The following is a 15,655-nucleotide window of genomic DNA, read 5'->3' on the forward strand; positions in this document are numbered from 1 at the left end:
GTTTGATATTATTAGAAAGATCTTAGTAGTCTATAAGCAACTCTGAAAAATTTTCACTTTGAGTGAAGTGTCACTCATTCCGCATAATTTACTAGCATGGAGATTCCTCAAAAAATCTAAATTTGAAGGTCCCATTCAACCCAGTTATTTCTCTTTCGGGTATTTTCCTAGAAGAAATGAAAACATCATACCACAGCAATATACGTGCACCCATGTTTATAGCAGCACAATTAGAAACAGCTACATCTTGGAAACAACCCAAATACCCATCGACCACAGAATGGATAAAAAGAGATGTGCTATTTTTATACAATGGAGTATTATTACTCAGCTATAAAGGAAGATAAGCTTCAGGCTTTTATAGGTAAATAGTTGCAAGTTGAAACCATACTCAAAAGAGAAATAAATCAGATTCACATGTATTGTCTTCCTAGTGTAAAAAATTGAAAGAGTAAACAGGATCCCAAATGGACAATAGCTATCGTGAAAGTGAAAGGAGAAGAAACTGCTCAGAAGGAAAGGACAACTCGGCTGGAGGAAAAGAGAAAAAGAAAGAAGGGAAAAGAAAGGGATCTATAAATAAGAAGTACTCTACGAATCTACAATCTCTGTTAGTTCATCACGGTTTCTGCTTTCATTATTTGATCATGTTTCATAGCTATATCCTGTAATCTGAGTAACTAACATTGAAGACAACAATAATCACTATAGTAATCGTAATAACATAAGCAACATAATCTCATCATGTTGTTTTGAAATTCAGAATCATCATTTTTGTTCTTTTTTCCACTTCAAAATAAATAAATAATTATTTTATTTAACAAAATTTTTATTGCTCAAATAACTTCTCTAATCTCATCCAAAAAGTATTTCTTTGGGGCAAGAATCCAATCCACTTTATAGCTGGCCAAAATTACACATTGAAATCTTACTAAAAATCATTCTAAAATGCTTCATTGGATATTTTATTCTGATTTCTGGCAAGTTAATTTTTCTTGGTACTGTTTTATGATGTTCGAGAGCAAATTTCTTATCTATGTTACAATGCATTTACTGAAGATATTATTGTTTATTTGATTATCTTTAAAGTTTTTTAGGCAACACATGACTATTTTGGTTTGCTTTGCCAAGGCACACTCAGCATCACCCCATATTCCATGATATGTGCTCCATGCTCTATGCTGGCACATGCAAGGAGAGAGTCAGGGACATCCTGATATGCTCCCCTTGATCCAGTGAAAGTGGAGTGGACTGTGCACACCTGGATCAGAAGTATGTATGAGGTGACCAGCACTGTGCTATACAATTATGTGTTCTTATGGGTTTTAATTCAATACTATAAGCATGCATTTCTTTTGTGACTTATAAGCCATTTACTATGGGGGGAAGAAAACTTTAACAACTATACTACAATTTATATTTCATTGTTGATTCATGATTTCATTATTTTACAATCCAAAGTAACAGCCTGATTCTCCAATTTGTTGAAACTGCTTCATGGCCCCGCGAGTGATCATTTCCTGCATTTTATGAGTGGTTTGAAAAGCATTTTCACCATTGATATGCATACTGAATAAAATTTGTTGATTGTATTAATCCACATTCTATATTGTTATGTCTTCATGTATCAATATTCTGAGTGAAATATAAGACACTTTGCACATACTATGGACTCCAATTTCTCCTCAAAAGCCTATTCATTTTGGCTTTTAATATTTGAAGAGTAATGTTGTGTGCTTTTTTGAGTGTGGAAAAAATACATGATGTTTCCACCTCAGCGTGGTGTTGTCTTAGATTTGATCCTTCAATTGTTACATGGCATCCCTATCATTTTTAATGCTTTTAGCCTTCAATCATATTTTAACTTACAATGTTACTTCAGTGTCTTTAAATTGGTTTTACATAATCTTTTGCTTTTTAGCCCTATTTTTTTCAAACTTTCTATGTTACTTCAATTTAGGTTTGATTCCCTCTGAATGTGTATAAAAAAACTTTTAAAAATACATCCAGCATGATCATCCTTTCCTGCATTAGTCATTTTCTTTTGTGTTGCCTGTTTGCCAGGCTTACTTTTTGCTTCACTTCTTTTTTACAGATTTAGGGATATTTTAAACAATAAAAATCCCTTCATACTTTTTATTTTTCATTAACAGTTTAGAAGATTTAATGTATGTTTTCAATTCTCAGTGATTTCTCTTGAGGTTTTTACCAGAAAATTTTTAATAAAAATAAAAGCCATTCAGCATTTCTCTAGCCCATTTTATCCTTGGAACCCAGACCTCTCTCTTTCTATTGTCTGGAAAATTAGTGTGTCAAGCTGCTGGTTTTCAGCAGTGGGCCCAACTTCTGGTCCTAGCTCGCTGTGAAGCTCTTTTAGACTCCATTCCCCCAAAATGCCATGTCCCTGTTGCTCTGCCCACTCTGGGATCAAGTCAGCAGTGGGACTGCGACTGAGCTCCCACTTCCTATTTCGTGTTTCCAAACCATTTGAGCATGGAAATATTTTCTTTCTTACTCATCACAGTTATAATTTTTGCACTTTATATTTAATCCTTCACAATTGTTTTGATGTGTCGAGTGGGAGGAAAGAGGGGAAGGTTCCTCTAACGAAAACTTGACATGGCATGCCAAGTTGACAGAGCTTTTTAAACTTGCATAATGAGAAAAATGTTGTATTTAAAAATGAACATAATACACAAGTATATACACCAAATGTTCATATTGATGCATGGCTAAGCACAGTGAGCAGAAAGGTTGGGGGGATTATATCAATATTGACATTAGTTGCTCTGATAAGTAGGATATGAAGATAAAACTTTTTATTTCCTGTATCTTGAACAAAATTACTAATTTATTCAATTTTATAATGAAACTATAAATTTACTTTTTCAAAGACACTAGGAAAAAATAAGCATTATATTAGCAATCATGTTAAAAATTTAAAAATAACACCAATTCAAAAGCATTTCCTAAGGAAGAATCAATTGAAAGATATATAAACTGGGCTCATAGATTCCAAGAGATTTTTGTGTTGTTGTGTCTCAGCATTGACAAACTGCTCTTTCACACACTTGGCCAGAGACAGCAAATTATCCTTCTGTGGGAATCATGATCCAAGAGCCTCACAGATGCAAAGGTTTTACTGATACTTTACTTTGTAAAAGAATGGAAAGCTCGTTTGCATTCTAAAAGACTGGAATGTTCACTGCTCTACCTGTTGAAGGCATAGCTTCCCACATTCTATTCTCTTTTGGTACCTTTTATGAACAGGCAAAAGGAAAAGCGGCTAACAGATGACTATTGATCATAAATGAGATGTCCCTATGGAAACGGTAAGCATAGAAAACCCATGTCATTAAATGGAAATTATAAGCATAGAAAATTCATGTGATTAAATGACACATGCAGTTTTTTTCTGGGTACTATGTATAACTAGCAGAGCAGAACTGCCACAGAAAATGAGGGTAGCCAAGTTTATAAGTAAAATATATAGCTCTTGATGTAATAATGGTGGAGTGCTTTATGCTTTTATTTTGCAATATATTCTAGCTAAAAGCTCTCCTATTATTGTAGATTTATAATTTCCTTTTTTTCCTTGTGTCTCATATAATTACTGGAGATGGAAAACATAAATCCTCAATGAGTGCCCATGGAAGAAGTGAATGAATTTATGAATGGTCTACGAAAAGGCACAGTTCTAAATCACAAGGGGGAGTACTGAGGAAGACTTATGAACACTATGCTGAGAGATACACTAATTTCTCATTGCTAGTTTGCTTTAGGACGTCATTTCTTTCAAAAAACTATGCATATATTCTGTTTTATTTGCTCAATGTCCAATATAATTTGTCATATGATAAGATGACAGGTCTGGAGACATACTGTGCATTAATTCTTGACTGAAATTAAATAAAATTATTACTTTAAAGTCTATATTTTTTTAAATATTTAAACTCAAAAATAATACAGATAAGATATTTTGCTTTTTATATATTTTCTCTGAGAGAGTAACATAAAAATAATGTTATATGTTTCTTAATTTGTATATTCAAATATAAACATTAAATATATTGAATAGAATGTAGAATGGAATAAAACTGATGTAAAATTGTTACTTTTTAAATGGATAGTGGGACCAAAATTATGTGACAGTTAATTTTGATAATTTTCTTAATTAGAGTATAGGAATACCTAAAGAGACAAGTGGTGGTTTTAGTGTAATATCTCATCAGTAATATAGCATCCACAGAAAAGAATATAAAATGAACTATTGAGCTCACAATGGATATATCTGACATTTCTAGAAATGTAAGGACAAAGAAAAGGTGTTAAATATAAGGCTGCAAGTATTATGCAAGGTATCTATAAGATTGTATTTTCATGATAACACTATTTTCCATTTTATGCTGTATGTAACAGCAGCTAAACAGAACAAAATTAGAGTAAGTCCATGAAGAAATAGCTTAATTATTAAAATAGACTGAAATTATACAACTGTAAAATCCCATCCCTCTTTTAGGAGAACTGAAAATAAATCTTGTCAAAGTTTCAATTAGTATACTAGACAAGATGATCTAAATTCAGATATTCCTAAAGTACTCTATAGATAGTGATTCTACAATATATATCTCAAAAATCTGGAAAAAAGATTTTTAATGTTTTTGCCATAATAAGTGATAAATAGGAAGACAGACATGTTTAATCTGATTATATAATGTAGACACATATCAAAACATCAGACGGCACCACATTTGTATGTACAATTTTTGTTTTTATAAATGAAAAATAAAATATCCAGAAGAATGAAACACTAGTTTAAAAACCTACATGTTCAATAAACGTACATGTGCAAAAACTTCTACATTTTATCCTCAGTCTATTTCACATTCTTTGAAGAAGGAAAGCATCTGCATATTTAATATTTGTTAGACAGATTCCAACTGTTTTGATCATACATGTTAGCTATCTGGATAACTAAGTTATTCTTGATTATTTTCTAATAATGAAAGTAATGTGTGTTCACTGCAGAAAACTTGGGCAAAGCAAGAAATATGAAAAAGAATAAAAATCTCATGCAATTCTACATCTTAGAGTTAGTATTACAATACACTTTAAATCTTTCTATTTTTTTCCTGTACACATAAACATAAATATTGCTTTGAACTAAATTTACATCAAATGGTAAGTAAACACTCAGATTCACTTAACAAATAGCCATTGAAATATGCCATTGTGAAAATCTGTATAATTAAACATTACTTAAAAACATATTTCTAGTGATTACAGCTGATTCTACTCTTTTAGTTGTGTCAGTATTACTTAACTATTCACTTGCTTTGACTTTTGGATTATATCCAATTCATTCACTTATTTTAGATTCATTACGTCTTTCCCAGAACTGCTTCACAAATGAGGATAACATAGATTTATCCCCCAATCACTAAAGAATTTCCAATGCTTCCTATTTTCTATACAAGGAGAAATTCAGGATTTATCCTGCCAAGTTTTTAAAAAACTCAAAATCGTATGCTTTATTAATTAAATAATTAATTCATAAATTATGACTATGTTTAAGAGAATATGACCTTTCAAGCCAAACATTCTTATTCAAATTTTAGTATCCTAATTGTCGCTAAGTTCTAAACCTTTCTGTGATTTGATTCCATTATCTATGGAATAGAGTAACACTATCTCACAAATCAGTTCAAGATTAAATAAGTTAACATGCATAAAGTAGACATCCAACAACATTAGTCATTTTCTTTCTTAATATTGATTAAGATGGCAATGCTTTTTCTAGAGGTTATGACTGTAGTGGTGAATCGACAGACAAGATTTTGAACTATAAATGATGAACAGTTGTAATTATAGTCGATATTACAATAGCCCTAAAATAACTATACAGTTTTAATCAAGGTAAGGCTACAAAGAAAAGAAAAATTAAAAGGTGCTACAAGAATAGAAGATAAAGCATTTCATAGCCTTATTCCGGGGCACAGGTGTGTGGGGGGAGGCCTGAGGAGTCTTCTTCCCACTTGGGAGAAGGAATGGAGGACAGGGAGACAGCAGCAGAGCTTCAGGCATGTGATGGTCAAAGGTAGAATGACACAGGCCCCTAAAACTGAACTCAGAGTGACTAGAAAGACCCCTGTGAGAAGTAGTGAGCCAGAAGGCCAAAGACATAGAAAAAGGCTCTAAAGTTAACAAGAAAATTAGAGTATTTTGAACTTTATTAAGAATTTGGGTCATTTTTCTAAGAGCTGTGCCAAACCATAAAAGATTTTAATTAGAGCAGTGACGCAATCAGATTTATGCTTTTGAGGTTATTTTGATTACAGCACGAATACTAAATTCGAGGAAAGCAAATAGGACAATTAAAGGCTATTAAGGTATTCTAGAAGAGTAACATGATAAACGAGATGGAGAGAAATGTGAGGGTGCAACAGTAAGTTACAGAAAAATCCTCCCCTGAGAACCTATTCCAGTCCTAAATCATCAGACTTAGGGACTGATTGTATAAGGGAGCTGATGGACAGGTAGTGGCAAGCATGGCATCCAGATTTCTGTGGTCGGATGTATGATTTAGTCATTAAATTAAGAATACCTAGCATATGAAGATCAGCTTTAGGGAAAAAGACAGGTGATTTTAGTTTGGTATATATGAGGGCTGAGATGCTTTGAAAAATACAAGTGGAAATATTCAGTTGATAGTGGATGGAAGGACAGATGAAAGGATGGATGGGCGGACTTGAAATTAAGAAATGTAGCTGAGATTGGAGATAAGATTTGTGAGTCTTTAGCATGCTCATCACAACAAAAAACATACAATAGATGAAGTCACTTAGAAAGACAGAAAAGTAAAAATTATGACAATTTGCTTTGGACAGCAAAAGGAAGAAAAGATGTCATGATGGAGGCATCACCAGCTTGCTCTGGGGAGAGCTTAAGAAAACTGAGGACTAAGATGTGTCCCAGCATTTGTGACATCAAGATCATAGATGTGTTTAGAATCACATTTCAAGGGTGCAGCAGGAATGAAATGATGACTAACATGGGCTGAGAAGTGAAAAGGTAGGAGGAAAATAAACAGAGTGAGAACATGGGATAAAGGGAATGGTAGCTGGCTGTGTGGTCAGTCAAACGCGATCGAGGACTTTTTAGGTGTTTTAGCCTTTGCTTTTATTGTTAGCCATTTTGTTGCATGTTGTTATTTTTCAAACAAAAAGTATTTGAACAAAATTTACATGTTAATATTCCAATCCAGGAGCGGGGAAAAAACCAGGAAGGAGTAAGAATGAATGAAAGAACAAATTCCTGAAAGGCAGAAGCCTGGGGCTTAGAGGAATGAGCCAACCTTGAACCAGAAGAGGAGAAGCTCATCTACTTAATAGGAAGATCATCAAATGAGAGGGTCCAAGGGTCAGTTGTGTTCATGCACTTAATGAGAAAGGTACCAAAGTTCCATGTGGTGGCCTTTACGAGACCACCCGCTGAGAGTAGCCTGCAAGGTGGGAAAAGTGCTGGAGTTTAAAAGCTATGAAGAAGAGAAAAAGTGGGCTGAAAACAACATGGGCTGCTTGAATTTGATGAGTGTTGATTTATGAATTCATGAATATTTGTCTGGTCACACATACTCTGACATTATAGGACAAATTATGTTCTACAAGATATCATGCATATCATAAAAGACCTATGTTCCCACATTATAAATTTAGTGAAAGTTCACTATAATTTTAGAAATCTTCATCTACAGTTCATGTTACTTTGCACACAGCACAAATAAAAATGCTTTCGAGGGGGAGTAGAATTTTCTTCCCGTTTAGAATGTTGTTTTCTAAACCCCTCAAACTTCCACCAATTTGAGCAATTTGAGATTCCAACTGATGATCTGTCCAAATGGATGAAGGAGGCAGTTAATGTATGAGGATTTCACTGCCGATACTACTGTCTTTTTCTTTTTGCCCCCCTATAACCCAGCACCGTGTACCAATTTACTGTGTAGATAGCTGTTTTAATAAATGGTAAGACACCACTGAACACAGAGCTAATGCCAAATAAATAACTGCTGTTTGATAAAAATGCTTCTTATCAGAAAGGCCAATATTTGCATGTAAAAAATGCTTCCAGGGACCATAAAAATAGTTTGCTCTTTTAAATGAGTTAAACATACTCACAGAAATCATGTTGATACTACCCACTTGCTTAGCAGAGATAAACATTTGTCTTAGTCTTATCAGGATTCTTTTAATTTCAAAGCTTTGGCATTAGAATCAAGGAAATTTTACTATGTCAGAAACATTTAGGCATCAATAAGTTACAGACCCACCCGCATCCTCTTACATATTTTAGATGTTAGGGAAGGTATTGCAGGGTGCGGAAGATTACTCACCAAGTGACATTTCCATTGATGATGGTCCAGTAAGCACATTAGCAAACTGAACAGAGGTAACCAAGACCCACACTATCTTAGCATGTAGCCACTGAGTGTGTCCTTTTTATCAGAGACCATCTATTCTGTTTCAACAGGACTGGAAACAGTCTTTGCTGATGTTGTTATAAATTGGTCATTAATTGAAATGGATTATCAAGCATCCATACTGCACAAAGCCTGCACTAAGTGATTCAAAATATCAGGTTGCTTAGATACCATAAAATGGAAACATCCCCCTGTGAAGGTTAAAATTAAATGAAAGGCAGATAATAAAACATTATCTTTGATAGCATCTGACTACTTCATAAAGGCTTTTACTGTCATCACAGCCATTTTATTTTAAGGATCATTCATTCATTCATTTAATTATCCATTCATTTATGTAACTGAGTCACCACCATCATCCCATCATCACAAACGGTCCTTTGCTTGATGCTATAATGGAAACAAATAATTCGATATTGACTGCATGAATATGACTTTGCAAATGTAGCATACAAACACTGGAATACTGCTGATCTCCATTTAAGAAATCCAGAATTTAGAGCAGTATCACTCTTATTCCATACAAAATCTGCACTCATTGAAGCACTACTAAAATGCTTAAAGTGCTTAACTATAAAATGTTTCTGATTACAGGTATAAAAATAATTTACTTTTAGATTTAAATTAAATAGTACATATAATAATTATTTCTTGTGTTAGGATGAGGTCTATTTTACATGAGCTCATTTAATTACTAAATACAAGAATCAGTCACAGAAGGGGAACTGGCATGCATAGTTAACTGCAATTTTCTGATCAGATACATATTACACATCTCTGACTGGCAAGGTACAAGCCAGGCAGAGTCTGGGGAGCACCCACAGACCCATGCATCCTCACTTGCCCTTCTCTCCCGTGCACTGAGCTCTGCTCAGTTATAGTCCCTGTATTACCTTCCTAGGACTGCTGTAACAAGGAATTCCAAAGTGTGTGGCAACTGTTAGGACAGAAATCTATTCTTTAGTTCTGCAAGCCAGATGCCCCTAATCGAGGTGCCAGAAGGATTGGTTCCTTTTAGGGCTGTGATGATTTCCCTCTTATAAGAACAACAGTCATCTTGAATTAGGGCCATTCAGTGGCTGATTTTAATGTGATTACCTCTATAAAGACTGTCTTCAAATTCTGCAAATAAGGTCACATTCTGAGATTTTGGCATTATGATGCCAAATTTTCTCTCTTTTTTGGTGAGAGAGAGATGAACAATTCAAGTCAAAACTCGGTTCTCCTTAATACCTGATCATTTTTTCCAAGAGTGTGTCTGTGCTTGTGTGTATGTATGTGTCTGTCGCCCTTTCTTCAGAAAGCTTCTGAATACACTTGCTGTGCAGAGTCCCACCTTGTAAGCCTAAGCCATGCAATTCAACACAGATAACCTAAATGACAGAATGTCTTCTCTGGGATCTAATTCTTTAATTTCCTTGCCTACTTTTATCCAAATGTCAGAATCTCTACAGAGAGAAAGAATATGCTGCATTACTCCATACCTTCAGTTTCCTTGTCTCTTTATGCTATTTATAAATAGACTCTATTTGGAATGACATGTTTCAGGGTTGCTCTATGTTTATAGCAGTGCTCACCCTCCCACTGTCTCTTAGACTGGCTCAGTCATGGCTTCTATTCATTGTTTTTTCATTTTTTATCATCAACATCTTTCCACACAGACCAATTCCTCCAACCTTAAATCTGACCAAGTTTTACTTATCCTAAAATAAATCTGCCATTTCTCTCCCTTACCTACTTTCCTCCGAAGCTACTATCACACCTCCCCTAAACTCGAAAGAGTGAAATGCATTCTCACTCCCATTTCCTTCTTTCCCATTTCCTGGAGTCTCACCATTTGCTTCCAGAAGTCTGGTTCTACATCACTTGCGAAATTTACTGTTTCAAAGTAAGCAAGCAAGCATAGACTAGACAGCCAAAAAAAAAGCAAAGCCTCTCTTCCAAACTTCCTCCACGATTTTGCTTATAGCATTGAATATACTGACCATCCACTGAAGCTTTTCTTAATCACATAACTATGCTGTACTTATTTTTAAAGGTATTGGTGAAAGGATAGAAAACAAATAAATCCATGTTCAAACACAAGCCCCACTCATCACTGATCTGAAGGCACAGTTCCAATTTCTGGCAACAAAATGGAAGTAATATTTGTCCTATCTTGACCAGAAATTTTAGTGTGAATAAGTATAATAATGGATCTCAAAATGCCATGAAAGACATGACATGAAATGTTTTAAGTAACAAACTACACTCCGGTAACTTGGAAATAGTCAAGATGTTAAAACTGTGTAAAAAGACTTTTATTACTGATTCAACTAAGAAAATCCTAACCAGTATCTGACCTAGCTGTTTTTCCATGATTAAAAGATTTCAGTGTCGTCTTCAAGGCAGAATCATCCCGATGAAGCATTCTTACCAGTTAAGAGATTTCACATCAAATCCCTGACTTAGCTATACTTACTTAAAATGCAAAAATGTGCCTGAGTCTATATCGGAACACTTCATGATGATAACATATTGGGAAATCAATATGTATCTCCCTTATACATGTAGACTGAATTGGTCCAACTGTGAATAAGGAGTATTACCAGCTCTTGGAGAAGGTACCCTTGCGATTTCTAAAGAACAAGGCTTCTTCGTAACAGCTGTGTCCATAAGCTCACATAGAAAGTTCTCGTTTTCTGAAGGAAATGTATCCAGAGAAGCTGATGGTACAATTTCCATAGTGTAGTTCCTCTTCTTTAGATAGGACTCCTACAAGGGACAAAAATAAAATAAAAACAACTTTGTAATAAAAGCACAGCCTTGTTTGATTTATGAAAGCTAGAAAAGATAATCAGGTTAATCAGTTCTTCCAAAGGTGATTTGGGAGCTGATGATTCATCTGTTTGAAAAAGTTATATAATTGCATATCCCAATATCACTGATGCTACTACTCAAAGTTCTTATAATTTGATTTTCTTGAATTTATTACTACAACAGTAAAGGTCTTGCCCTGTTTTGTGTGATAAGCCTCTGTTTTCTACTTCTGGCATCAACTGTTGTTGCATCAACTTTATTCCCAAGACCTCCTTTGCCTGCCTTTTAGCAACAGCCACAAGACCCAACTTTGGTCAGTGAGATGTAGGCAAAAGATTGCTGGGAGACTTACAGAAAATATATCTCCTAGAGGAGAACTTACTTTAAGAGCGGAGGTTATCCCTAAGCTCATGTCTCTAGACCCAGTTTTGATACCTGGAGCTGGGACAAGCACTTTGTGACTCTAAGGCAATAAGCACAGGATCAAAAAGTTAAAAAGCTAAGAAAGGCAAAGTTAAAATCGAAAGAGCCTGGTTACTTGTTAATAACATTGAACTAGCTGAATACACCCAGAATCAGTTTCTCCTGGATTGCAAAGCACATACTCACATTCTTATATTTTGTGCCACTGCTATGTGGAGTGTCTCATTTAAATTTAAAATAATTACCTACTCAACATATCAGTATTTTCCTTTGTGAACATCATTTTTAAATTAGGATAATATTTAGGTCCAGTTCTAAATTACTGATTATTCAATATATCCTAAAAACTGGAATTCATTTCATTTTCATTTATAAAATCTTAATTTCTTATGATTGAGACATTAATTGGTCACCAAATATTCACTGGGTGTGTGTCTGTGTGTGTGTTTGACTGTGCTAAGTATAGAGATTTTTAAAATGAATTAAACATAGTCCTTGGTCTCAGGAAGTTCATAGTCTACTGGAGAAAAATGATTATCTACATGATGAATTTCAAAATGAATCATGTTTCATTTTTTATATTTGTTACCTTATAAAGTACACTTCACTATCAAGAAATAAATGAAGAAAATAAACTCATTTTCAGAAAATCTGAGCTCCTACTTTTTCTATAATGATATTTACTGTACAGTAGAATTCAAGGTCAGTGTAATTGCTTTCAGACCAAACTAGACCCTCACACATCAAAGAGTCAATTATGTTCACTCTACTCTATTGAAAGCAGGAAATTGGGAGTAATTTATTTTTAACAACAAAGGGTGACAAAGTAGAAAGCATCCAGAGGAAAGCAATCAGGCTGGTATATGATTTAAAAACCATGTCAGGGAAGAAATGATGAAAGGAACCACAGTGTTCTGTCCAGAGAAGCCTTATCACCACATAATAGTTTTCTCAACCTATTTGAAAGGTGCTCCCTCAAGAGCCATCCCACAAAGGGGAAGGAAGGGCAGAAGTTGCTGCAGTAGATTTATGCCAAAGCTGTTAAAGGCAAAACAAAGACTAATATTTGTAAGTCAAGAAGGGAAAATTTGGGTCAATACCAAAAATAATTTTTTGGATTAAAAATATTGCTTATCATTTAAAATGAAAATGCACTGATACAATAATTGACTAATAGCGTTACAAAGAACAGAAGGAACTCTTCATAACTAGAAATGTTTCTGCATAATAATAGATGACTCACATTGTACATTGTTTATACCAGCTGACTGCAAGCTCCAGGAGAGCTATAATTTGTCTTGCATACCATCGTGTTCCCAGAATCTCACACACATTTAACATATATTTATCGATCAAGTAAATAGTCTCAAATTTCTTCAAGCAAATCTAACTACTGTTTATGGAAATGTTCATGCCTTTTCCAGATGTACATGATTTTGCTTTTTAGTTTGACTGTTACTGTTTATTACTTTGCTTATCAAAAGTGAAAGACTACGGTGCACAGCTCTGCAGTAATGGCCACCATCCTGGAAGCTGATGCAGACTTGAGGCTGAGGGAATTCAGTGAGATCCTAGCTCAAAACAAAACAGAACAAAAAAAGGCGAGAACGAGACTACAGCAATAACATTCTAATGACTCCATGAGAAAAGAGCCTTCAGATACAATGACAATTTTCCTAAATTAAATTCCTCAGAAAAACCCATGTATTTGGGACAGTTGAAATTTTACTGTGTTTATGAAGAATTATGAAGATTTGAGAATCCTTAAGAACTACTTTGAAATTTAGTTCAATGTGATGGGCTAATTTGCACTATCCCTTACAAAAGAAATTTCCTAGAGAAAAATTAGAAAATATAAACAAAAATCATATGAAAATTCAGTATGCTAAAATAACTAATGGTTATGGATTAGCCTTGCAGTTTGTTTCTATAAATATGTGTGTGGAAAGGAACTTAAAAAGTATTTTGCACTGTAATTAAGTGCTCTCCTTTCTGCTGCCTGAAGTACTGGTGGTACTTGGCTTCCTTATGGGGTGTGAGACCCTCCCAAGGGAAGGAAATATAAAAGAATGATAGTACAAGTATGCTTCTGCACCAGATATTCCATGTGATCAAAAAAAGGGTCATTCAACAAAATACTTGACAAATAACCCTCAAAAAAGAAAAATGAAAGATAATTTTAAAAAAAGAAGGATTTGAATGGGTTTACTACTCAGGGGAAGGCATTGATCATCACAGTCTTATTACTGAAACCTGCCCCAACCTCAGCCTTCTATGCCTGTCTCCAACCTATCTTTCTTCCTGCCCCACAGGGCTCAATGCTGTTCCAATATTAGTATTCAAAATTCCCTGGACTAAATATAAATACAGACAGGTAGACTACATTTTTGGTATTTTATACTTTCAAATCTCATATACATATAATTTTAAATTCCAAATATATATAGTACTCATGTTCTCCTATGATTTATCCAATCAATGTTATGTTTCTGAGATTCATTTATTTTTAATATGGGGCAGGAGTTCACTACATAGGTATATATTTATACATTCTCCTAACATTGAACTTTTAAATGTTTTCCAGGTATTTTGTTATTAAGGGCAATACTGCAATAAATTTTCCTGTATCAAATCTCTTTGTACAAGTAACCAGAGTTATTTTACCTATTACAACCATCAAAGGGAAGAGTCACGAAAAGATACAAGAAGAGAAAAATAAGTGAAATTAAGAGTGTCACACAAACATAACCCATAGCCAGAGATGATCATGAGAACAAGACTAACTCTCCCACAGGGGCTACAGAAATTTTGAGGGGACCTGAATTCCCCTCCCAAAGTGGGATGAGTGATTTTCTGTACACTTTTAAAAGTAAATAATTACCTACTTACAATATTTCATGCATATTAAGACTTCATACAGTATTTTAAAATTATTAAATGAGAAACACAATTTTGCTTTTAAATTTCATTAAATGGCTTGAAAATTAGTTACAATATGCAGTCTGTATTCCTAGAGCTAGCGGCCGTATTGTGGAGCAGCAGGTGGAGACATCTCCTAGGGAAAAACTGAGTCCCACCAAGTAGCACAGACTTGCCAGCCACGTGAATGGGCGCCCCTGGAAACGGACACAGTGCAGTACTCAGCTCCTCAGTCTCACTATTATCACCTCATGAAAGATCTCAAACCAAAACCACCCTACTAAGATGTTTCCAAGTTTCTGATACAAGAAATTATGTTGTTATAATTTTAAGCCACTAAATCTCTGTAAATTTGTTAATATACCAATAGATGCTTAATACAGAAGCTCTTGCTGCATACTTTTAAATGTCTAAAGTATAGACAACTACAAAGAAAAAGGAAAATTTTATTTTAAAATAAATTTTAATATAGTAATAGATGTTCTTCACTAGTGCATGAAACAATAAGAAGTAATGGCAAGTCTAACTTCAAGTTAATATTGCATATAAACTATATTTTGAAATACCTTCAGTAACTGGATTGTGTTTTGGTTTCTGTAAGTGATGAATTCACAAGTCAGATACTACTATGGGCATTAATTTTTGTATACATTCATAATCAAAAATACAGTTTCATTTGCAGTTACAGAAAATGAAGATTAAATCTTTGTTTCAAGGACAACATGAATTCTACCACTGGTGTTCTATACCAGCGAGTTTAAATAGCCCTCATAGTTGAATATGGAAAGGTAACAGAAGGATTACTGGAGAAGAAAAAAAGCAATTCAGTCTACTTTCTTTGTAATGGATTATTCTTAAATTGACAAGTAAAACTTGTGTGTATTTACAGTGCACAACACAATATTTTCATATATGTGCTATGAAATGGCTAAATAAAACTTTTCAACATACATATTACATTCAATATGTTCCACTTTTAGGGGTGAAAATACTTGAAATCTCTTCTCTTAGCAATTGTCATGTATACAATATATTGTT

General features: G+C 34.2%; 1 protein-coding gene across 22 annotated transcripts in view; it reads right to left on the reverse strand.

Moving 5' to 3' along the window:
* The window catches only part of Anks1b (ankyrin repeat and sterile alpha motif domain containing 1B), a 1,068,230-nt gene that overhangs the window by 627,756 nt on the left and 424,819 nt on the right, over positions 1 to 15,655 (reverse strand). For all 22 annotated transcript variants that reach the window (XM_063255413.1, XM_063255397.1, XM_063255399.1 and 19 more), the window contains one exon: positions 11,065 to 11,230. In XM_063255413.1, coding sequence (XP_063111483.1) covers positions 11,065 to 11,230 — 166 coding nt within the window. The remainder of the gene's footprint in view (positions 1 to 11,064; positions 11,231 to 15,655) is intronic.

The sequence above is a fragment of the Cavia porcellus genome, unplaced genomic scaffold (assembly GCF_034190915.1).
Source record: "Cavia porcellus strain 051 isolate PalLab524CR breed Dunkin Hartley unplaced genomic scaffold, mCavPor4.1 scaffold_8, whole genome shotgun sequence".
NCBI classification, from domain to species: domain Eukaryota; kingdom Metazoa; phylum Chordata; class Mammalia; order Rodentia; family Caviidae; genus Cavia; species Cavia porcellus.